The sequence below is a fragment of the Apteryx rowi genome, unplaced genomic scaffold (assembly GCF_003343035.1).
Source record: "Apteryx rowi isolate R43461 unplaced genomic scaffold, aptRow1 scaffold_7, whole genome shotgun sequence".
NCBI classification, from domain to species: domain Eukaryota; kingdom Metazoa; phylum Chordata; class Aves; order Apterygiformes; family Apterygidae; genus Apteryx; species Apteryx rowi.
The window spans coordinates 1,344,161-1,369,264 of record NW_020450982.1 but is presented as its reverse complement, the minus strand read 5'-3'; the positions used below and the strand labels follow the sequence as shown (position 1 = coordinate 1,369,264).

Sequence of the window (25,104 nt, the reverse complement as noted above, 5' to 3'; positions counted from 1 at the left end):
ATGACTTTTCAGAAATACTGAGTTCCACAGCAGACAATCATGTTCACAGCCAAAACTTCAATTACTTTATTCAGCTTTTTGCTTTTGTTTGATGGGTTTTAATAAGGAAATATTTCTAAACATACTGGCTATAGTCAATATAACCTAATTCGTTTTGTAATTTGTAAAACTTCTAAGATATGAAGATAAGTAATTTATTGTAAGAGGGGGAAGAAGAATCCTTACACAAAAACATCTCTCAGCTTCCTACAAATAATAAAGATTAAAACACGTTTGACAGTCATAAAGTTTGTACTAAAGTTGGTGCTGTATTGTTCCTATGTTGCCATTGCAAATGTCTTTTTAAAGTACTAGCGTCCCTGCATTCAGCAGGTCAGACTTCCTACCTGGGAAGAAGTTTTTGATATTTATTTTCAGGTTTTTGAATAAGATAATGTATATTTCATTGACTGGTTTAAAAAAACRTTGTCAGGTTATTCATACGTTACCTACTATAAATGATAAAATCACAATAGCTGCTGTGGCCCATTGCAATAGCTGTACCACTAGCATTGCTTCCAAAGCATTCAACTGCTTCTTCACAAGCTGCAGTGATACTCCTAGGTCCCTGACTGGCCAGGACTGGTGCTGTTTTGAATCTGCTTCTAAAACATCTGCTCTTCTTTTGGTCTTTATATTTGCGTTGCAGGGCAATTTTTACTGACCTGAGGGTTGCTTTTCAGGAAACTAATGTTCCAAAAAGCTCAACGTGCAAAAAAAAATTCTTTTAAAGTTCACCAGCAATTTGTAGGAAAAGCAAACTCTGCAAAAGAATGTTTAACTCAAAAATTTGCTTTTCAATTAGACTAAATCAGAGCTTTCTACAAACGTAAGGGTAACAAAAAAAATTCAATGAAACTAACTAGTCTTTCTGCTTCATTTAAGAATGTGACTAACATAAACAGTAAAAGGGAAAATTATGATGTTAATAATCTAAACTGTGATTTGACAAGGCTTTTAATAGGTCTCGGGTTCATGATGATGGAATTTCTTGAAATAGGAATTATGTTATTTGAGAATACAATTTGGGTAATACACTTAGAGACTTTCACAGCACTTAAAGGTTTTGTTATCTTGTTAAAGGTAGTGAGATTTGCTTATTGGATTTTTTTTCAAATTCTGTTCTTACCGGTTTTCATATGTGGTATGTAGCATATGTTAACTATGAGCTGCTTATTTATATGTCAGGAGCAAAGTTAAGGAAGATGTTTTTCTGCAAAGAAACTAACTTATACCATTTTCAGAATTTACAACTGATTTTAATCATAACACATTCTAATTTATTCAGAAATAGGCATAGGCACTTCAGTTTTTTTTTCCCTGTACTCTGGATTAACTTTTTTTAGGAGCTTTCAAATATAATGCTGCTGTTTGTCTTCATTTCTAGATGCCCAATACATTTTACAGAATTTTGAGGCCCGTGAAAGTTGAAGTACTTAGAACCTTGCAGGGTTGGGTTCCTCTGGATGCAAAACTCATTCAGTAAAGGGATCAGTGCATCTTTGTGAAAATTAAATGTTCACATTTTTAGTTAATAAAGATAGATAAATTCTGAGGACAAGATGCATTAGTTAACATGTTATGCAGCAACAGTATTTTACAAGTAGCAGGGTACATTGAAATAGTTTTGTGCCACATGCATCTAGAGCCAGAACAACCTGTGTATAGCGTGCAGTGATACCATCTGAATCCTTCAAAGCAGCGATAGCAGAAAAGCCTTGTAAAATCACTAAGTGTTGCAGCAATACTCAATGCTAAAATGAAATCTCCCAAGTGTCCTTAGGGAGTTTCATCTGCATGGGAAGCTGCAGCAGGAGGTTGGCCTGTTGTCTTTTCTCCTCTTCTCCTGGGTGCTGGGACCTCCCAGTCATGGCCTAACTCCTTTTCTCTCGCTCACTTTGTAGCTAGGATGGGCAAGGGGGTTTCAAGAACATGTCAGTGCGTCTCCGCTCAGGACTGCAGGCTGCAGCGGTCCCTCTTGCTGGTGTTGCTGGCCTTGCTCTAGGGGACACAATTTGTTGGTGGGGAATGGAGGGAGAGAGAGGGAGAGAAGTAAAGGCGCAGTGGGTCTCGGTTGCAGTACTAATACTCTGTACAGTGTAGCACTAGCGGAAGAGTAATGTCGTGGAGCCTTTGGTAGTGTCAGTACTTAATCATTTGCTTTCATTTGGTACTAGGTATATTTAGAATTGCATTAGTAGTGTGATTCCAGCAGGTTGCATGTCGTTATTTGGTGGATTTGGGAGAGTCAGTTATAGATTAGATGATAGTACCCTAGTTTTCTTATGCAGACATGTAACTTGCTTGTTACACGTTGTTTCTCCAACAGCTACCTCGATACAGCAACTGCCTCATTTTTGGTTGCTTACTTTATAAATGTATGTAACTGTTGTAATTGTCACAGAGGTTCAATTCCTGTGAAATTTTGCTTTTTTTTTTTTTTTAGCTCAATTTTGCAGTGTAGTAGCAAAGCTGAAAGAGCAGAATTATAGTCTGCTTTTCAGATTCTTGCTCAAAGCCGGTTACAGGCGGCTGAGTTAGCTTTCTGGGGCAGTTGACTATTGAATTCCATTTCTGTAATGTGCTACGGGTGAGTTTAGTGGGGCAAGGGCAAATATCGTTCAGTCTTGTGCTGATGATAAGCTTATCTTTGTAAAGTTGGGAAATAGCTTATTGACAACAGACAAACTGAACTTGTAGTGGCAGTTATATGGCCATTTTTTGATCAGGTTCAGGGCTCTGCTGCTCCAAGTAGCATATAAGCATAAAGGTAGATGGAGTTGGGGTCCTTTTGGGGACTAAATCGGTAAATGGAAGAAGTTGATTCATGCACAGTGAAAAATATCCTCTTTAAATCTTCCTGCTATTTTAATAACCTCTCTTCTGCTTTGTCTTCCTCCTCTCTCTCTTAAGCAAATACACTTGTTGACAACGTGGCATTTTTGATTTTCTTTTTTCCTTTCCATGAGCTTTATTGATATCCTGATTTCTTACTGCTGTAGGCAATAAGAGTATAGTTCTGTCAGTTGCATATATGTAAAACGTTATATATGTAAATTTTCTCGAGGCTGACTGGTAGCTTTCTGTTGAGTTCTCCAGTATATAATCTTCTAAGAGTCTAGAAGTTTTCCCAAAGCTATAAGGCAAGTATGGCTGATGACTTCCACTGCTAAAATTAAACCATTTTATCAATACCCCTCCCACCTGTACTTCTACAGTGCCTTTCCTGTTAGGAGACACACTTCATAGTTACCTGCTGATTGTTTGCATACCTTGAAAAATGGCATCCTTTTTTTAAATATTTGGAAAGTATTTCGGTTTCAAATATGTAGACATTTATTATTTGGATGATTTTGATATATTGAGGCAAGCTGGTTTCTTATTGTGCGTCAAGTTGAACTGCTCTGTGGAGTTATAACAGCCCGCCTTGTACAATCATGAATAATAGGAATATGAATAATTTAATAATGAATAATGAAGTAAATACCAACTCAGTAGGTATATGATATAATACAGTGCTTTTACAAATACATCTTACTGAAAAGCAATCAAAATAAACTAAGTGGGATGGGTAGGTGAAGCATTTGGCTTGCGTGAATGACAGTTGAAGTTGTCCAGTTTTGCTGATCATCTCTGCGTGTAAAATATATGTAATGGTCTCTCAGTGGTTTGCTAAACTGTAGTCTTATAACAGAAATCTATATCATACACWTTATGAAGTAGCTTTTATTATTTAGATACTTAGCTTTGGATCTTTGCCTTCCCTTTTTCACCCCATCGCTTGCAGTTGGTTTTGCCTGTCTAGCTTTGGGGCACTTCTCCCTTCCTTACCTCATCAACATGCCACACGCGTTGCTGGCTCTGCATTGCTGGGACAGGATCGCAATCTCTTGTCTTATTTCTTATACACAAGAGATGATAATATAACATGGAAATTTTGTGTGTGGAAAAAATGTTAATATATTTTGGGCGCAGGTGGCACTTTTGTTTGTCAGTTTGCAACCCAATGGACCTCAGTGTCCCTAGTGCCCCCTTTTTGTCATGGAAAGCCTTGCTTAAGAAATGTCAACTAGCAGACATGAAATTTGGGCAGCCTGTTGCCAAAACGTATAAGCTAAAGGAGAGTGTAATATTGTAGCCATTTTAAGTATCAAAACATATGTATGTTCTAACTTTATTTTCAGTATTATTTACAGCTTTTTTCTTTTCTTGATTCTCTTTTTCTTCATAACTTTGACAACTGGAAATTTGGGGAAATACTCTGCAGATGTCTTACGTTTTACACTGACCAAAGCAATGGATAGATGTGCTGGCTAATATGAACTTCTTGGCAAAAATGAAGAGATTTGACTGAGTGGATTAACAAAATTTAACACTGTTGCTGCCACAGGGTTAAACCTGTGCTCACTGTAGATTGGCATTAACTTGCCTGTTGCTAGCGTAATTTCCCCCCGATGACCGTTCTTTCCATGCATTGCCTGCTCTGCACGTAAGCCTATAGGCCAAAGCTAGTCTCTTAATAAGATAAAGGGGTTTTAAAATCTAGTAGAGCTTAAAACATTTAATTTCAAAAGGCACTTCTGCCTTTCAAAAGCCAGAAGTGCTTTTGGAAATTTGACCTAGATGCTAACCATTGCTCTTTAGAAACAAAGAACTTAATGTGTTTCAGTATTTAGGGACTTGCTGGTACTACAGACCATGTTTTGGGGGACTCTCAGTTATTTAGCAGGAACCTACGTTGTAAGGCATAATAGCATTATACAGTGTGGAAGGGATATTTTTAAAATTGTTCAGATTTGTGTGGACAGGTCTTCAGAACACCCTAATCATCGGATATGTGGTGATGATGTATAGAGTTGTTTCTTCTGAATCTAGCTGCTATTTCACATGATGAGAAACATTAACATTTTATGGCTGAAAATGTAAACATTCCTGAGAGAAACTTACTGTTATAGTTCTCACATAACACAGAACTGATAAGTCATGCAAGATTGATATGTTGATATTTTTAACATTTTTTCCTTAAGGACCAAAATAATGAGGAGAAGCACGCAGATGGACTTATAGTAAGTTTAAATCTAATCTTTATCTGCCTTTATTTCTGCAGACCATGTGAACAGAGACCTGAATTTCCACTCATTTTGCAACATACTTCCTTCTTTCTCTAGTTTACTGCTTCAAGTCTCTTGTTAAAAATACTGTTGAGCTGTTAGCTTCTGAGGTTGGCTGCCACTTTTGCCATTAGAAAATACAGTGACCAGTTTTATACTGACTGTTTTAAATGGCAGTACTATGACTGAACACTTAGATAAAAATCTGCCATGTGAACAGATGCAAGGGGCAATCACTGGGATAGAAACAGTTTTGTGTTCCATCTGAAGTATCTTTATGTATAAAATAGATCTGCTATCCATGTGCTTCAAGTAGTTTGTCTTCTCTGCTGTGCTTATCTGACACAAAGTTGTATTAGGTCCGTTTCAGCAGTGTTTCATCTTTAATACAACTTCTTCATTTTCAGTGACTTCTGTCATCTCTGCTTTCAGTCATATGTGACTTCTGTTTCTTTGTTCTGTTTCTGTCACTTGAATACCTTCCAGATATTTTTAATAGGAGGTTGGTTTCAGTATAACATAACTCTCTAAAAATCACAGTTTGTTTTAAATACAGTTGACGGTAATTCCTAAGCTCTACTTTCTCTTTCTGTGACATACAGTTTTAGCAGTATGATTTTTCTGGTGTGAACTTTGAAGTAAAGATGCATGTACAAGTTTTGGTTTCATGCTTATTGTAAATATATGTGGAGAGTCACATAAGGTAAGGGAATACGTTCTGTTGCATGCCCTGGAAGAGAAGTYGTGCAGCTGTACGCTACTGCAGTTTCCTGTGACAGAGATGGTCTGCAGCTCTACGTGTTTGCCTCTTAACTAGATCTCTTTTCTCAGAAATGCAATACAGATATTAGGACTTTCGATAGTCCTGAATTTTATTAGCCACTACTGTAATTGTCCCTGACCTAGGTTATGTGGAAAAAAATGTATTTTTGTAAGAATATGTAAAGTGATGCAGCAGTGATTGTGAAGGTTGAAATTTGGGTGCCACTGAGGTTGATAGTGTAGCTCCCATTAGCTTGGGTTTAAGTTCAGGATATCGCTTTAGGTTCAGGCAGGAATATGCTATCAGCTTGATATCATGGTAAAAGGAGTTTGTCTTTTTTTATTTGACTGTGTTTTTTTGTTAATTATTATTAAAATAAAAGAATAGGAAATGCTTTTAGATATGCCTTTGTCTGTTTATAAACCATGAAGGCATACCCCAAAATACTCAAGGCAAAACTCTAGTTAGTGGTGCAGGATGGAGAAATATTTAAGAATAAGGTTACAATCCTGCATACAAAGTCAAAGATGAAGTTGCTGTGTTTTCTCTTTTATCATACCAGTGTTCTGCATCATATAGCTTTTAGCTTTCCTGAAAGCTAGGGGAGGTAGAAATAGCAATGGCATTTTGTGCCTCATAGGACTCATCTTGCTTCTTAAGGTCTCTCAGGTCTGATCGTGAYTTTTAACTGTGAAATATGTAGGACAGGGACCTACTTATGTTGCATGCATAATTGCACAAGCAGTTGCAGTAATGTGTAAGGGACGGTTGTTTCTAGGCTGGAGCGCGGTGGAGTAGCAGTACAGGTACTGGACTGATTATTTGCATGTTAGTCATAAGTCACATCAGCCAAAGCTTAGGAGAGCAATTTTTTTTTTTTTTTTGGTAAACAGGGAATAGTAGTGTTGTTTTCAATTAAATAAATTCTGTGCTATGAAAAAATTTCATTGGATTGCTGATCCTGACGTAGGAGTAAAGTTCAAAATAAGGGTTAACTAGGAAAAGAGGCGAGAAAGAAGTCATCCCTGTGTAGGAAGATGGGAGAAGGTTAAAATGATCAGTTTCCCTCAGTCTACATGCAAATGAAAATTATTTAAGAGTAAAGGAAGGGAAGAAGATTGACTTTTTTAATAGCAAAATTTTAAATACTGATCTAAAAAGAGGATAGGATTAAACACACAGATTAAAATTAAAAGCAAAGCTCRTCTTTTTTTCTTCTTTTTAAGCAGAGCATTTTTTAAAAATAGAACTCAGTATTATTATGTTTCTACCTGCACTTGGTATTTTTCTATTTAAGCATAGTAACAAGACTTGCTAACAAATCAAGGTGAAGATTTTCACAGTTCTGATGGATTAATGTTTTTTTAATTGCAAGAGGTTTGGAAAGGGGTTTTACGTGCCTTTTACCCAATTAATAGCCAGAACATGGCAATTCTGTTCTTTGCATGTAAACCTATATAGGAGCAATTGTTAGATTATAACAAAATAAAAGGTCAGTTAAGCAAGGTAAAATCATGCTAATTTGAATTAAAAGACACTGCTGCTTATCCAGCAAGTATCTTGGAAATCTAAAAGCCAAGAACATTTACTGAAGTCAGTGACTTTTAAGCGCTGAGTTGGGCTGGTGCTTGGTTTTCAGAGAGCCTGAGTTTGTCCTGGGAGATGGAGATGTGCTGAAAACTGTCAGCTTGTATTCACAAGAATTTTGGCAACAAAGTGCCACTTTATGGCTGTAAATGTGCAAATATCCTGTTTTAATTCATACATTGATTTAGTGTTGTCTGGACAAATTATTTTCTGAAGAAGTTGTTTTTAAAAATACAGACTACTTATCCTAATTTTGCCAGATGATTTGTGTCCTTCTTTCTCCTCCTGCACACAATAGTTATTAACGGACATTGGAAAGCATAGCAGAAGATAAAACTTGAAATACAGAACTCTTTATAAGATGATTCAAATCTGTAGCAAATTCAGTTTGGTATATTAAAGTTTGTGCAAGAATCAAAGTATTACTGTTTTGAAAATATTTCTCATGTCCTCAGCTGTCAATTTGTGTGTCATTTTTCCTCTCTCAGGACTTTGCTATCTTGCATTTGGGCATTTCTTGCGCTCACAATGTTCTTACTATCTATGTTTTTTTCCTTTTCTTTTTTTCTTTTGTTTTTTAATTAAAAAAAGATTGTACTTTTGTTTCTTTGTCTCAGAGTACTATAAATCCTGTTGACGCGGTGTATCAGCCTAGTCCTTTGGAACCATCAGTGATCAGCACGATGCCTTCCCAGACTGTCATACCTCCAGGTATGGTACATAGAAAGAAGCTCAGTAGAAATATTAATGAACAAAGGAGGATGAAACTGCAGTCTAGATGCAGAGGCTGCATGATGCTGGGTAGCTTCTGTGTCATGTTTGCAAAACAGATACACTGCACTTGGTGGGGCGCACACACCACAGCAGTGGGAAGGAAGGAGAAGGAGTGGGAAGCATTGAGCCAGCCTGAGCCTGTAGTTTTGTGAATACGCTGATTTGTTTTTCTGGTTCTAAATTACTAGCTTACATTTCTAATATATATTTTTAGAATAAATGAAACTATAGTTTTCAGAAAACATAAAACCTTACTAACTACGATTTTTTTTCTTAATCCCATCTTTGCCTATTAATGAAAAAAGCTAGATAATGATGGAAAAGTGCATTTTTCTGTCTAAATGGCTTTTATAGACAAGGACTTCTTTTTGTGAAGGTGAGGTGAAACAATGGGGCATCTGCTTCCCAACAGAAGCACAATTCTCCTATTTAAACATGGGTTTTGAGTTGTTTGGTTTAACATATCAAAATATCCTCCTAGAACCTGCTCAGTTGTGCAAATCAGAGCAGCGACCCTCATCCTTGCCAGTGGGACCTGTGGTAGCATCACTTGGAAATCAGACTCCAACACCAAATAGTACAGGTACAGTTTTCTGCGACTGTCTTATCAAAGTACAAGAAACAAAACCTGAATATGTAGTGTCTATAATCTAATGTAACTGTCTATTATGATAATGTTATATAGGCCAATTATAAAGGAAGAGTTTAAACTACTAGAAATTTTGTTCTTAGTCTTATCTCTTCGTGTGAGCAATACTGATATTCCCACTGATCACTTCTTCAGAGTTTCACCTTTTCTGTTCTGATGTGATTTTGGGGGGGGGGGGGCATACAACTGCTTGGCTTGAGCTAATAAACTTATAAGCTGGTCTAACCTATGTTTCACTATATTTCTGAGAAATAGTTCTGAAGCAAGAGGAGTCTCCCTGTGCCTTTGTGACATGACTGCCAGCTCTCTCAGTAAATTTCTCTGCCAAATGTGTGTAGCCTTTGCTTTCCAAATCCTGACTCAGATGAAATCTTCCTCAGGGCCTTCAGTTTTATTCCTTGACTTGACGGTTTTCTTTCTTGAAAACCCCAGAGTTTTTCCTTCTATTTAGATTTTAATCTCCTCCACTGTAGATCGTTTTCACGCACAAATGATCATGATCATATCAGCCTACATCTTGCTTTTAATCAATGTCCATTTCAGTGTTTTAAAATCAATTATTCTGGCTCCTGAATATCATACTTAAATATGTAGGAATACTGCTAGCTTGCTCTTTTATTTCCACCATCACAATCTTACAGCAATCAGCACAAGGATTTTGCAGTTACTACATCATGCATGACCTTTTGGTTTTTTAATTCATTTATTCCTCCCTYTCCCTCTTAAACAGTATTAATTTGAAATAAAACAGATAATTTTGTAAGTTATTTTATGATGTAAAATCACCTTTCCAGTTTATTTGAAGATAGATTTCTACAGCTTTCTCTCTTTAACAGTTGAAGAGTAATTATTAAAATGCTGCACTTAAAATGAAATTGAACTTGTAATACTCTATTGGATTATAGTATTTTGTTCAAATACCTAAAAACTAATCCCCCTTTATTGAAAAACATGATGAGATGTCCCCAAAACTAAAGTTAAACAGAACTTAAAAATACAACCTGATTTATTGCTGTAATGTAAATCAAGAAAAAGCCTCACTAACTACTTGGTTTTCATTTATGTTCCAGTAAGCTAACAGGCTGCAAGGATGGTTTAACCACCACCACCCACCTCAAAAAAGAAAAGCACAAACAACCCTCATGTTCTCCTTGTTTGAGCTAGCTGTAACTGTAGTATTTCAAGAATGTCTAATTAGACTTAAAGTCTTAATGAGGGAGAAATATCAATACAGTAAGTTCTAGACTGCCACTGGCTTTATAAAACTTTATTTTTAAAGAATTAGAAAGTGATAAATATTTTACTACATACTCCTTGCTTTTTGTCTGTTCTTCTCGTCTTCAGTATGACTTAAGAAAGTAGGAAGAACATAGAAATTGTCACCTTAAATTAGACCTAATATCCATCTTAATTCATTACCTACCTGCAGTTGTTTCAGAAGAAGCAATAGGAACCCCGCAGAAAGCGGCTGTGGGATAATCTGCTTCCCAGCAGGAGGTGTCGGCTYGAATGCTAACAGCTAGAGATTTGCTTAACCTTTGAAGCTCGAGGTTTAATTCTCTTTCCACAGAATTTTAATAATTAACTATCATGTAGGGTACTACTAACTATAAAAAGTCTTTAAAATTCTGAGTCCTTGATCTCAAACACTTCATGTGAAATGAATTATACAACATGTAATTAAACTGTGAGGAAAACTCTTACTTGTGTGCTGGTTTTGAATGTATCGTCTAATGTAATAGGGAAAATCTCRTGTTTTGAAAAAGGAAGATGAAATCCTCTATATATCATATATTGTTTTGAWTGTTTTTATCATATTTTCTTTCTCATTTACATTAAATATAAGCTAGTCTTATGAATTATTCTTTCATACAAGTTATTTCAGTCTTTGAATGCTTCTTTGCTTTAATTCCAGCAGTATCTGTTTTAAGATGAGCTGACCAATATTACATACACTATTCCAGATTGCACTGTTGAAGTATATGAAGTTGCTATAATCATCTGTGTTTACACTTCCTTAGGAAAGCTAATCTTCTAATTTTTTAAAAACCATAGTTACATAGCTAACATAAATTTTTATTCATCTGCCTACATTGACTGTTACTTTCCTGRTCTGATGTRTTGATTGTATTGTCCAGTCATCTTAAAACTCTCCCAGCTCCCTCCTAATTTTTTCTGACTTTGTGTATGTAAATAATTATGTTCTGTTACTTTGTTACTACCCTTCCTTCCCAGAACACTAATAAGTGTGTTAAACAGTACTTGCCCCAATCTGAAGAATGAAGGATATCAGTGCCAGCTTTTGACAGACTTTGTAATGACAAAGTTCTACTTTTAGTCTTACTCTATGCATCTCATCTTCTAGTTAATTTCTGATGTTTATATTATTTATGTAAACACCTTAGTTTGCTTAGTAGCCTCAGTTGTGACTGAGGCTTCCACAAAATGGTCTGTGTCACTGTTCCCTGTTTTGTTTTTATTSTTTTGACTTTTTTGAAAAATTGTAAGTTAGTGGTGAGACAGGATTCCTATAGTCCTTTTTAGTTTTGTGTATAGTTTTGGGCTCCACAGTACAAGAAAGACAYRGACCACCACGATGATTAGGAGGCTGGAGCACGTGGTGTACCTAGAGGCTGAGAAAGCTGGGTTTGTTCAGCCTCGGGAAGGTCAGGCTTAGTGGGGATGGTAATTGCTGTCTTCTGCTACCTAAGGGGAGGGTATAGAGAAGACAGAGCCAGGCTCTTCCTAAGAGATGTGCAGCAAAAGGGTGGGGCAACGGACACGTGGTGCAAGGAGGGAAATTCCAAATAGATACCAGAAATCTTTTTTTTGGGGGGGAGGGGAGGGGCTTAGCTTTTTTTTCCTCTCTCTCTCTCTCTCTCTCTCTCTCTCTCTCTCTCTAAGAAGGTGGTCAAACTTTGGAAAAGGTTCCCCAGAAAGATTGTGAAATCTTCATCTTGGGAGATACTTAAAACCTGACTGGATATGATCCTTAGCAAACTGATCTAACTTTGAAGTTGTCAGTGCTTCAAGTGGGGAGTTTGACCAGATGACTTCCAGAGGTCCTTTCCGACATAAATTATTTTATGAATCTATACAAGTTTTCAGTATTATTATTTTGCTTTTAATCTACAACTTTGGGAGAAAAGTCTTTTTTTTTTTTTTTTTNTGTTCTGTGTTCTCGATGTTCCTGGTAGACCTTTCTTTTATTAACTGTTACATGAAATTGAACGTGAACCTGACTAATTATCACTTCTAATTTTGTAAGTTATCCTATCTTCTGAGTTCACTTCAGTCTTTATTAATTTGATCTAACCTATTCATAAATTAGAACTGGTGGATTTTAAAATCATTTCTGTTTTATTATATCTGCAATTCTTTCTAATACTCTGTAGGAAGTGGACAGTCAGCACCTAGCAGCAGCCTAACTTCTCCGAGCCATGTCAATCTCTCTCCAAATACAGTCCCGGATTTTTCCTACTCGAGCAGTGAGGATGAGTTCTATGATGCTGATGAATTCTATCAGAGCAGTTCTTCCCCAAAGCGATGTATAGAGTAAGTAGCTGAAGGACTGCAGTACCTGCTAAATACAGTTTTTATCTACAAGTGCATGGCKTGTCTACTTTTAGGGGTTAGTTAATCTAAATAAGCAAATAAGTCATACTGGCAAAAAACTTTTTCATGTAACAGAGTAAGATCAGTCCCCCACAGCACAGTTCTCTGTCAGGGAYGCAGTTTCCTCCCCTATTCCTTCTTCCACCACCCCATTGCACCTGATATATATGTTGGCAAAACTAATGCAGACCAAACTTGGGAAGGCACCAGCTAAGAAAGAGAATTAATGTGTGACCTTTGGGTATTTCATACCTATTTGTTGCAGCATTTGGTAAATAAATGATCCTTCTCACACCTACTAGAAAGTCTTTAAGAAGTTGACTTCCTTTCCCCAAAATCTCTATTTACTATTTCTTTTATTATTATTATTAGAAAATGAATTTTAAGAGATGGTACATGTTTCAAAGAGGAATTACAGTCAGCCTTTTTATACCTTTACCTTATAACCTAAGACTGCAGGCTTTCCCAGGCATTAGGCTCCATTCCATTTTAGGTTTTCTGTGAATCAGCATATAGCATATGTGCTAATGTCTGTCAGTGAACTCCTTAGGAAATTGATGCCAATGTACATCAAATTGTAATAACTTGGTCTGAATTAGTTCATTGTGAATCATGAGAACTTAATACTCTTCTTTAGTTCTTCAGGGTCTGCTGCCATTCTGACTCGCAGCAGCACGGGAAGTAGTCTGAAACGTCCAGATACCACGGAGTCCCTCAATTCTTCCATGTCTAAYGGGACAAATGATGCTGGTAAGAGGACTGCATTAACTTTCAGTAGGGAGCTCTCGGTTGTTAATCTGTTTGTAAACTGTGTTGATATATGTATGATCATAGAGACGACATGATGCTTGTGGAAAGTGGTTTATCTGCTGTTTCTTTACTAATGGAGAATTGTCAAATTTGAAGACTTAGAAAATCTTCATTTTATGAGTAATGCTTTTTTGACACCTAATATGTATGCTAAATTAAATATAGGCAATCTTTGGAGGTTTTATATCTTTCAGCAAAGAAAAATGAAAACTATTTGGTCTTTCTCTTTAGATCTCTTTGATCCTCCTGATGACAGAGATGATGATGGGGAAGGAGAATCAGTGGAAGAACATAAGAGTGTTATCATGCACCTCTTGTCACAAGTTAGATTAGGAATGGATCTAACCAAGGTAAGCTTGCCTACTGTTCATTTATGGAAGTTATCCTGAATTCTATGTAAATCAATTCAATATTAAAGTAATATTCTAACTGTACATTTGTTCTGAGAGCCAGTTAAGCTGTAATCTCTTTTGTGTGATATATTTTTTAATTGGAGTTGTTACTGGGAGGGGGAAAATGAACACAGAATAAATATATCCAACTGCTRAAATCCTGTAGATTGGGGAATAGGTTGCTATGGAAAATAGCTTTTTGTTCTCTTTGAACCTGGTCCTTGCCTGTAGATTTGGGATAAGAGGGATGCTGTATGTGGTAGTAATCTTTCTCCAGTCCTTCTGCTTCCTAGAACAAAGATCTGCAAGATCCCAATGTATGGTAACATTCAGTAAGATAACATTAATATAAAAGGGGGAATTGAGCATATAATGAAATGCCTTGCTTAACTGGGATCATGTTGAATAAGTTGCTGCTTATTTTAAAATGCTATTTGTGGGATTGGCAAGTATTGARCTGGAGACTTCTGGAATGTGATTCATGATGCAATGAATAACATTTTGGAGGTATTGATTATTCTAGACACCTTGGTTAAACTTAAACAACTAATTCCAGATATCATTAGTTTCCTTAAGTGGATGACTTTCTAAACTCTCTGGTGTGGAACTCGTAATGGACAGTAAAAAGATGAACTGAAAACACTTATGAGGAAGGAGCAGGTAGCTCACATGTAAATACAGAAGGTTTCTGGGCTGTTCTGAACAGTAAGCGATCCAAAAGACATCCGTTTTGGGGACTCCTGACATAGTCCAAAAGTTACTGATCTCAAGTTAAGCTGCCAAAAAGCATTGTGTGAATGCTTCTTGTCTGCATCGCTTTAAAATCAACTACGGCAATCCACGCTGCTTTCAGCAGTGGTTTATGCTACACTGAATCAGACTGAGCTGATCCACATGAGTGGATCCTGGGAGTTACTGTTGGGGAAGAATAGTGGTAGGGGAGAGATTAACCTTCATCTTGATAGAAGTGAGTGAAAATTTAGTTTCCATTGGATATATAAGAGAATGTGACTCCATGGAATGAGATTTTGACTGTAACTGAAAATTAATTGACAGTGTACACATAGAAGAAATGAAATGTGTTCAGTGTTACTGTAATAAAGAACAACTTTTTATAAGCTCAGCCATACAGCTGGATGTGCTTTGGGTGTGACTCAAGTATACACAAGACAAGAGGCAGTTCAGTTTAGACCTTTGGTTATATAGATGATGCCAACTGACCTGCATATGTCAGAACTCATTGGTAAGTTTGAGGACCCAGCTGACTTGGAGAACTACAAAGCCTTGGGTGGTTTGTAAGCCATTTACGATGAGCATGTAGAATGCTTTTGTGCAGGATGTTAAAATATCTTGATTTGTAAGTTATTTTTCTTTTCCCAGGTGGTTCTTCCAACTTTTATCCTGGAAAGAAGATCACTGTTGGAAATGTATGCTGACTTTTTTGCACATCCGGACTTATTTGTCAGGTATTTGATTTTCAAAGTAGAGCATTTTAGCTGGTTCTGCTGCTGTTTATGGCCCTTGAGGACTGTCAAAAGTGTTACTAGTTTTGAATAATAATGCTTGGGTTTTGATCAAAACTTGAAAGTTAGTCAAAGTAGTCAAACGCAGTAGTGTAGTCAAACTTCTAGCTATTGAAAAAATCTGCTGCATTTGAAGTAAAAATACTTGGAGCATTAGTATTTACATTTTGATTCCTGTTGGGAAGCAGTGACTTGCTTGCATTACATATTGCCTGTCCTTTTTTTCTCTCTTTTGGCCCATGTAGCATTAGTGACCAGAAGGATCCAAAGGAACGAATGGTTCAAGTGGTTAAATGGTACCTCTCAGCTTTTCATGCAGGAAGAAAAGGGTCGGTTGCTAAAAAGCCTTACAATCCCGTTTTGGGCGAGATCTTCCGATGTCATTGGGTATTACCAGGCACTGAAGGTGAAGATGATATGGTTAGTTTTCTAGTGGTATCTTTTTTGGTGCTTATAATGCATGCGAGTAATTCCCTAAGCTCTATTAATTTACTGACTGGAATGGCTTATGCTATGTTTATGTAGCAAAATTGATGAAAATGTGGCAATATCTTAACTGATTTTTCTCCATTCKCCTTTTCCTTGGGCAGATGATGTTTAAAATATCTTGCGTAGCAAAATTTGAGCAATGAAAATTTTTATTAAGAACCTTTTGACTTGTTGAAAAAGCTTTTTTTTCTGAACTGTTTTCTAGCACTGAGTGTGAATTTCTTTCTTTCCAAAGTTCTGATTTTATCAGTTCTCTAATCCCTTACATTTTAATAGTGGGTTCTTYTTCCATCCCTTAGAACCTGGGAGGCAGTGCAGTTTCTTCACTATATTTCATTCTCCTTTTAAAATCCTTTCCTAGATTTTGAAAGGTATGAAGTCATACTTCTCAAATTTGGAGTCTGAGCTATTTTAGTTGTACATCTGTATCTGACCACTGTTCCTTTTGTACTTTACTGGAATATGTGTGGCCAACTGAAGGACGGAGTAGAAGTCTCACTTTTGTGATTTGAAATTACCAGTCGATGATCTCTGCTTTTCCCCTATTTGTCCAAGCTTCAATCAGCCTCAAGGATTAATCAGAGATATTTGTGCACGTGAACCATAGTCAACACGATGCCCTACTAATTCTGGAGAAAGCTGTAACACTTAAAAAAAACAAAAAACCCCCAAAGTGTTGTTTTTTAACCTGGGAAATCACAAATGATGACGTGGGAAGAGCTCATGTTCTAATCAGTGAGGCACGATTCTGGAGATCATCTGCTAAAATACTTCACGTAGCCTCAGTGTCGTATGTCCTAACGTGATTGAGAGGTGTAGTATTTTTCCAGTTTAATGAGTTTTTGATGTTAAAGAGATTTGTCTTGTATCAGAGGTACTTTGTGGAACCACACGAATTTCTAGGTTGAACTACCACTGCAGTCCCACATCACACTTCTAGATTAAGTTGCTTTTCAAAAATCAGCATTTCTCCTCCTGTTTATTTCAGGATGGATCTGAAGTAAAATATCTCTTGCTCTCTTTTTCGCATTTACTGTTTGTTTGATTAAATCTTTCTGTTGTTTCTGAGGTGAACATTTGGACTGTGCTGGCATAAGGACAGTATTGTGCTGGTGCTTCCATCGCTTCTAACTATGAGTTATATTTTCCTGTTTTGCTACAGGAAATGAATGCATTATATGGTTGTGTGATGCACATAATCTGATTATTACTAATATGCATATAARACTTGCTCAGAAGCAAAAATGGAAACTTTCTGCTACCCATCTGCTATTACTTAATAAGAAATTAAGTAGATTTAAGTATTACTTTGTAATTGGATTTATATGTGACTGTTCCGGTTTAACTGGGGTTTCAGTATCATGGACATGTCTCTGAATACAGTTATAGTAAAAACAAGAGAACAAAAAYTGGAAATTCTTTAAAGGCATCATAGGTTCAGAAATCAGGAGTTATTCCGTACTCAAATTAAGCAAACAGGCAAATACATTAAGACTATTGCAATACATTTTTAGAAGCCTATTTTAAATGTAGAAGCAGCCTCTCTTAGAAGCATCCATTCACTTCTTGGTGTTTTGAAAACACCATCAGTGAATGAAAAACCTCTTTATTATCTTGCAGGAACCAGTTTCAGAAGGACCAATTCCTTGGGTCAGTAAAAGCAGTGTAACGTTTGTGGCAGAGCAGGTCTCTCATCATCCTCCAAGTAAGTTGACAATAACTCTGCTAACGGAGATGGTATCTCATTTATCTGGATAGGAGCAACAGTAAAGTCAGCTTTTAGTTTAGATTTTGGATTTATGTTTTCTGTATGAATTTGAGAGCTAAAAGCTGTGTTCTCTATAGACTGTTTTCATGAGAAACAGTTTGCAAACTCTGTAGCCATGTAAGTATCAGGCCCTTTGCAGTATTTCCTGATTGATAGAGTAATTTGGAAAAAAGTAGTATTGATGTCTTGTTAACACTTCTTTCCTTCAGTTTCAGCATTTTACGCAGAGTGTTTTAGCAAGAGGATACAATTCAATGCTCATATATGGACCAAGTCAAAATTCCTAGGAATGTCTATTGGTGTTCATAATATAGGGCAAGGTAAGTGTATGTGAATTCAATAAGAGAGAAATTAACCTTCGGCAACTCAGATTTTTACAGAAAATATTTCAAGTCATTCTCTTAAACATGAGCATTTGAATTGGCATCTCTAGATTTTACATCTCTAGAAACTTCAGATTCCCTGTGTAGAAAATTTACACAAAGTGTGCTTAAATCGCTTTGGGCCCAGTCTCTTTGTGAGCACCACAGTTCTCCCAGCTTTCTCTAGAAGCTAATCATACTCAGCATCTGTGAAAAAATAAAGCCCTTCACCTTTCCTTTTTTATGTTACCTGCTTTTAATGAAGTATTTCAGGAGATTGCTATGAAAAGTTTTATAGAAATTTTGCTGGATGTTTTTAAATCTATTTTTATTTTTCTTTGATAGGGTGCGTCACATGTCTAGATTATGATGAACACTATATTTTGACCTTCCCCAATGGTTATGGAAGGCAAGTAAATGCTCYACCTGATATTTTCATTTTTAATGCCTTGTAATACTTTAATGGTTATGTAACACTTAAATACTTAAAGGGTTATAAATATACCTATGTTTATTATTGCAGATCTATTCTCACTGTGCCATGGATTGAACTTGGTGGAGAATGCAGTATTAATTGCTCAAAGACAGGCTATAATGCTTCCATAGTCTTCCACACAAAACCATTTTATGGAGGAAAGAAGCACAGAATTACAGCTGAAATTTTGTAAGCCTCTTTCTTTCTTCAGTTAATCTCACTTCTCTCTGCTTAAATGCTGCTTTTAAAGAAAGAAGTCAATTTTATACACCAGTGTAAAATACTGCAACAGCTATATCCAGCAACCTACTAGCATGTCATTAATGTTCTGCTGCAGACCGTTTCATATTTATTTATTTATTTATACCTGTGTTCTGGTGTATTTTGGTTAGACCCTGTGCATGTGATCTGTACACAGAATTCAGGGGCGAATCGCATCTTACTTGGTTGGAGGCCTGCTGTAACAGTAATACAAACATCAGAAAGTGATGCAGGCAAAAAAACCTGGGTTTAAGTCACTTTGTGACACTTTCACATTGATGCACCTCTTTCTTAAACTACTGTTTGTTTTCCAGTAGTATGGGGAAGAAACTTTGAGTTCTTCAGACCTTTTAAAGACCTCTAGTTCCCTCTAAATCTGTTTTGAAAGCCTGTTACTAGTTTCCTGAACTTTAACTGCAGACCTAAGGCAAGACCTGTCTTATGTTGGAACAGCATTTTCTTTTAAGGCCACTTGAACTAATATATGCAAAACCTCCYGCTTGGAAACGGAGCTTTTGTCTTTTCAGTATTGGTGATTATCACTTTAAGCCCTTTACATCWAAGAGTGTACAGCAACTAGGGTAAAGTTTTGATCCTTTGGGTCTTTTGGTTAGTGTAATACAAATGAAAAATGACTGTTTTTCTCTATCTAGTTCTCCTAATGACAAGAAACCCTTCTGCTCGATTGAAGGAGAATGGAATGGTGTCATGTATGCAAAATACACAACAGGGGTAAAGCAGCTTTTTTTTTTTCCTTTTCAACAAAAGTGGGAGTTTAAGTGCTTTTTTTTTTTTTTAATGCCAACTTTAGTAGTTGGAACTCCTGTGAAGATTCCCAAAAGATCACAAGAATGCTGAATTTGGGATAAGAGTCCTGGATTTATTTTGTTAATTTATTATTACAGTAACCTGACTCTCTTCTTGTTATAAAAATAAAGAGAATAGTATGTTAATGTATTTTCTGACAACCAATATACTAGAGTGAGAGGGTGCATACATGTGAAAAGAATGTACAGTATGAAGAACTGATTTTTTTTTTTTTTTTTTTAACCTCTCACTCTCCAGGAGAATGCCGTCTTTATAGATACCAAGAAAGTGTCTACAATTAAGAAGAAGGTAAGGAAACTGGAGGACCAAGAAGAATATGAGTCTCGCTGGTAAGAACTCTAGTTAAACTGAAAATTAAAACATTTTTAGTTAGAAAAGACCCAAGTTGATATTAAACAGTTTGACTAACTGGATGCACCTAACACCATTCATTGCACGGACAGCTGTGCTCTTCGGTGGGCCCTTGCTGCAGGACAGAACCAGGTTACGAGCAGGTCCAGGTTTTAATGGGGAAGAGAAGACCTGCAGTTCTCAGTCGCATCCTTTTCAGGACCCAATGTAACAGGGAGGTCCAGAGAGCCTCTTTACAAATTTCCCACTTCTGGCAAAAGACTTCTGGCAATTGTGGTTCAATATATATTGGTTTTTATTTCTGTGCTTTTGATAAGCGAGGCCTACCTTAATTCAAACAAATAGTGATAACTAATAACCAGTAACATGTTTCTGCAGCCTCCTAGCACTGTTTGCTTCCATAAAGCAGTCTCCTTTCCATTCAAATTCCTTTTTTTAAGCTTGTGGAAAGATGTAACCTACAACTTAAAAATCAGAGACATTGATGCAGCTACAGCCGCAAAGCACAGGCTTGAAGAAAGACAAAGAGCTGAAGCCAGAGCCAGAAAGGAGAGTGAGACCTCATGGGAAACAAGGGTGAGCTTTATTCAAACAGCGTCAATGTTCTCTGACCTGTAGCATTTTACTGTTCCTTTCCAACTTAATCATAAAAAGCTTACATTTAATTATTCCCCCCCCTTTTTTTTTCTAGTTATTCCATGAAGATGGAGAATGTTGGGTTTATGATGAGCCACTATTGAAACGACTTGCTGCCAGTAAACATTAAGTGGGTTATAAAAACTGAAAACATTCAAGCCTTGGCTTAGCGAAGTTTACATCTGATACCAAGATAGTCATCAGTTATCACGTATGTAACTTCTGGAGAACCTGTCCCCTCCAATTACAGTGGTTCCTATCTCAGGGATACCGGACTTACTGATGCAGATAAGCAGTTATATAAAACAGAAAACGTCTTGGCTGTGCAGTAACTTAATATTGGACTTTGCTATAACAGTAGTATATTCAGGCTTCAAAGGCAGGCTGTTGGAGCCCTTTTATTAATGCTTCTAAAGCATGGAAGATCTGGGCTGTGAAGTATACACTTTGTATAACCACTGTGAAGGCCATGACATTTGGTATCAGTTGCGTAATATTCCTGGGTCCTACATATTTAAACACCACCAACAAAAAAAAGCAAGACATCATTTAAATCTAGCTCATGTTTGCAATGTGTAAATACGAGGATTCCTTTGAAGGGACAGTTTGTTAGAAAATGCTACATAAATGTTATCTTCCACCTGTATGATAATCAAATCTTTTGGCATTTCAGTGTCTTGCCCAAAATAACTTTGTTATTTTATTTTAGAGATTAAAATGTAACCATAGATAATTCTACTCAATGCATCTTAAAGCTTCATAAAATAGATTTTTCAAACTTCTCTTATGGACTTTTATTTATTTCATAATAAACCTTTGCAGCAAGATTGTTTTTGCAGCTGAGTGATGATCAGTTGTTTTATGTGAAATGTATTAGTACAAGTTTTTCCAGTGGAATCCTTGTAGCTAAACCTAGTTCTTAAAGTAGTTAATAAACTAGCAAAAGGAACAGAATTTGCACCACTCACAGCAGAATTTTTCTGGAAACTTATGTCTGGTCTTACTTCTCTAATAACTAGCTAAAGCTGTAGGAACCGTTGCATTTCTGTGATTTAGCCTGAAGTTAAAGAATGTTTGAGTAAGCAGCTATAGGTAGCARTCAAACTATTTTTTCCTTCCACAGTTTAAATCTAGCGTTAATTTGATTTAACCTCAGTTTTGTCTACTTTGCACATACATAAAAACTAAAAAAGCAGTCTAAGATTGAAGCCTTAAGTTTTTGTTTTTGTTTTCTCCTCCACATGCACTTTGTAATTCCTACAGGAGAACTGCAGACTATTTTCTTTGAGGAAACGTAACTTCTGTTAAGCAATTGCCACAGCACTGTAGGAATGATGCACATGACAGCTTGAACAAAAGGCAGCCCCCACCTTCAAACAGCTGGAGAGGGACACACGGTGTTTTTCTAGTGAAAGGGAAAAAAACCCTCCCCTCTCTCCAGCTGGAAGTCAGCGCTGTGCCTGTTCTTAACAAACTTGGACATTAAGGAGAAAGGCTGGCTGAAAACTGCTTGAGGGAAGCTACCTCGGTACCTGAATGGACTTCCTCATCTCAGCTACCACTGCAGCTTTGTTAATAAAACCAGTTTTGCGATGTTTAAGTTGTAAAAAGCACCTGTATTACACATCACTGCAGGGCAAGATGTCGTTTTTATTTTAATATTTTATGGTAAGGGAGAACATTCAGAGTTGATGTGTAAGCTTTGATGTCCTTGATGGAAGTAATGTTAGTCATCAAGGAGGATGGGGGTAAGAAAGTAAGATGAGGTATTTCACCAGATGAAGAATTCTGTACTTCTGAGACAGCTGTAASCTCTGAGTCCCCTTCATGTTTTCCAAATCCAACCACCTGGAAAAGTTACCAGAAAAGAAATTTGGCTCTAACTTTTATAATTAATTTATACCTCCTTCAATGCTCATCTGCCCTGAAAATTAGATATAGATACTTAAATGCAATCTAATTGACAATATTAATTAGGAAACCAGAAAATATGAATAATAATGTGGATAACTAACAAACTAAAAACCTCACAGAAATCCCAGTAAGGGATGTGGTGGCAAAAGAGTTAGGCAGTATCAGTTTGGCATTGCAGAAGTGGACAACACRGACCCGCCGGGCAACACTCACATGTACACTGAGCACTTTCTTTTCACTGCTTCTGTGAGCTTGGAACCAGGTGACCAGGTCTGATTTAGTAACAGACTTCAGAGCTTCAATCTAAAACCCACAAACATACAGGGATGAGRTGTAAATAGCACAGTGATGGACCAGTTATTTTAAACAAAAATGGTATCATCTCCATGAACGCATCCCATCAGATAAAACAACCCTTTAAGAGTAACATGTATTCTTAGGGTCAGTGCATCACTCTAATAGAATAAATTCCCCTGTTTATACTTTGCCTTTAAAACATGGCTGCAAAAAGGTAAGCAAGTGCTCATGTTCCATTTGGCATTATTTTAAAAAACAACAACAAAAAAAGAAAATTGCATTACTTGCACTTTGAAAGGAATTCATAACTAACTACCTCACGGGCAAGCCTGTCGAAGAGATACTGCTGCGTCACAACTTCGTTCCAGTTCCTATCTACTTCTTCACCAAGATGGGAGTCTTCACATTCTTTAAGCTTTATCAAAGCTGTAACCTACATTTGAGAAAAAACAAAACAACTGGTTTTAAAGGGTTTAAAGTATCTTAATTTACGATCTATCTATTCATCTATTGTGTTCAGTGATACTAAAAGAAATCCTAAATTACATCGAACAAGGCAGTTACTTGTTTTCAAACTTAACTGTAAATTTCCAGAAGAGCAAGAGGCAACAGAATGAATGCAGACAGGGAGAGGCAGGAGTCAAAAATGAGGCCTTTGTGCAGAAAGCCTCAGAAATAAGCCACTAGGTGTAACCACATCCTCCAGTTTCAATAGCATTTAGCAGTTAAGGAAGAGCTTTTTAAGATCAACTTTTACCTGGGTGCTAAACGCTTCTTCGGTTAAATGCTTGATTTTCTCTTCAAAGCAAGAAAGAAACTCCTCTATTTTCTTGTCAACCAATTCAGAACTAAAAGAGAGTTAGTTAAATCATCTCAGAAAAAAAAAAAACCAATACTGAGGTGTAAAGTAGCAGAACAGCAATCAGTTAAACATTAAGAGGGAATACTTGGGCCTCTGCCCCTTCCCTGCATTTGAAAGAGCACACAGCTGTGACCACCAGCTTTTTATATTCCTTGTTATCAGGAGGTAAAAACCAGTGCTCAGATCTTATTTATATTAAGAAGAACTTTATACAACCAACGTGCAAGAGGAGGTAGCTGCTGCAATGTTAAACCCCTCGGGGACCCAAGCTGCAGTAAACTAAACACGGCCGCGTTCGCTACAGCRTGCTGCATCAGGACTGCAGTTTAAATTTCAGCTCTGAGCCCTGCACGTTGACAGGTAAATGCTAATCACTKAAGATAAAAAGAAAGAAAGAGGGTATGCGATGTGATGGATTGTGACACCTTTGAAATATTAAACCTTCATAGATGACAGAACTCAATACTGGAAGTGTCATTTAAATGTAAAAATCAGAGGTAGCAGTACTCTGTGCCAATTAAACTTTCACTGACAGAGAAGCCTTTTCATAGCTGCAGCTATTTCATATATCCGCTTTAACTTTGACAGATCTTCTCCCTAGTACAGGTCATTGGAGGAAATACCTGTAGTTAGCCCCAGCTTTAACCAAAAACATAGTAGTGGTCTGGCTGCAGAAACTGGGTCAGAAGAAAAGCCAGGCAGTGTTCTCTCCTGGGAGAATATGTTCAAACGGGCAGGGTGATTATTTTATTTAATCGTTGAATTATTTCTCTCTATTCAAGTTAGGACTGCAGCAGTTTCAGAAGCTGGAGGCTCTTGCTTTTGCTTCAGTCCCTACGTCAGCAATGTTACAAGCTAACGCAAGAAGTGCTGCTTTCAGCTTCCCTTCGGGATCATATACAACTCCCTCGTTCAATAAAAGCTGCTGGCCTGAAACAGGTGAAYGTTACTGCATATAACTCTTACATGAGAAGAGGTGCACTCCAAAGCTCAAGCAAAAGCAAACTTAAGTCAGCTGTGACCTGTTCTACTAAAACAAATAAAAGATTAAGTGAGCTTCACTCAGCACTTCTTCTTCAGCTGGATGTTGTGCAAGTACATTACTTAAACAAAATACAGCATGTAATATGGCCACATATTTAGTTTGCTACCTCACTATATCCAGTGGGTCTTAGACGCTTGCTACCTAATAACATGCATCATCCACTGACCGCCCTGTTAGCCATCACTTTTCCAAAAGCCCGTTGACGTACGTACACGCTCTACACCGAGGTCTTTCACATTCAGGCTACGGCTGCAACAGGTGCCGAGTACAGCATCCCTTTACACAGCAAAACTCGATAAACTTGAACGTTCGCTCGCCCCATCGTTCCCCCGGGGCTCTTGAGCACAACGTTCCTCTGTACAGAACGTACCMGTTTCARTTTCTTTCACRYGCCCGCAGCGGCGCAGTGTGTCGCRGTTAATGCTCTTCACAGCAATGGGCAAAGAAAAGGCTGTGGCCCACAGGTGCGGCCTAAAGCCTGCGAGATCACTTTGACCAACCGCTGCGGAGGTGGATCCTGCGTGAGCCTCCTGCAGCCGAACCCGCCAGGCCC

The 25,104-nt window shown here is 37.2% G+C and overlaps 2 protein-coding genes across 7 annotated transcripts in view; one reads left to right on the top strand and one right to left on the bottom strand.

Moving 5' to 3' along the window:
• OSBPL9 (oxysterol binding protein like 9) overlaps nucleotides 1–21,529 on the top strand; it is a 72,780-nt gene extending 51,251 nt beyond the window's left edge. For 3 of the 5 annotated variants that reach the window (XM_026086926.1, XM_026086924.1, XM_026086928.1), the window contains 16 exons: nucleotides 5,067–5,105; nucleotides 8,118–8,211; nucleotides 8,756–8,857; nucleotides 12,319–12,478; nucleotides 13,176–13,288; nucleotides 13,580–13,698; nucleotides 15,121–15,206; nucleotides 15,509–15,683; nucleotides 17,373–17,457; nucleotides 17,730–17,840; nucleotides 18,228–18,291; nucleotides 18,406–18,546; nucleotides 19,272–19,350; nucleotides 19,684–19,775; nucleotides 20,238–20,373; nucleotides 20,489–21,529. In XM_026086926.1, coding sequence (XP_025942711.1) covers nucleotides 5,067–5,105; nucleotides 8,118–8,211; nucleotides 8,756–8,857; nucleotides 12,319–12,478; nucleotides 13,176–13,288; nucleotides 13,580–13,698; nucleotides 15,121–15,206; nucleotides 15,509–15,683; nucleotides 17,373–17,457; nucleotides 17,730–17,840; nucleotides 18,228–18,291; nucleotides 18,406–18,546; nucleotides 19,272–19,350; nucleotides 19,684–19,775; nucleotides 20,238–20,373; nucleotides 20,489–20,563 — 1,671 coding nt within the window. In that variant the 3' untranslated portion in view covers nucleotides 20,564–21,529. Of the gene's footprint in view, nucleotides 1–5,066; nucleotides 5,106–8,117; nucleotides 8,212–8,755; nucleotides 8,858–12,318; nucleotides 12,479–13,175; nucleotides 13,289–13,579; nucleotides 13,699–15,120; nucleotides 15,207–15,508; nucleotides 15,684–17,372; nucleotides 17,458–17,729; nucleotides 17,841–18,227; nucleotides 18,292–18,405; nucleotides 18,547–19,271; nucleotides 19,351–19,683; nucleotides 19,776–20,237; nucleotides 20,374–20,488 lie in introns of those variants that run through there. The other 2 variants (XM_026086925.1, XM_026086927.1) reach the window with 2 other exon arrangements.
• Nucleotides 21,530–22,063: 534 nt separating this feature from the next.
• NRDC (nardilysin convertase) overlaps nucleotides 22,064–25,104 on the bottom strand; it is a 31,157-nt gene continuing 28,116 nt past the window's right edge. For both annotated transcript variants that reach the window (XM_026086921.1, XM_026086923.1), the window contains 4 exons: nucleotides 23,402–23,492; nucleotides 22,961–23,077; nucleotides 22,561–22,650; nucleotides 22,064–22,281 (listed from right to left, as the gene is read on the bottom strand). In XM_026086921.1, the coding sequence (XP_025942706.1) occupies nucleotides 22,084–22,281; nucleotides 22,561–22,650; nucleotides 22,961–23,077; nucleotides 23,402–23,492 (496 nt within the window). In that variant the 3' untranslated portion in view covers nucleotides 22,064–22,083. The remainder of the gene's footprint in view (nucleotides 22,282–22,560; nucleotides 22,651–22,960; nucleotides 23,078–23,401; nucleotides 23,493–25,104) is intronic.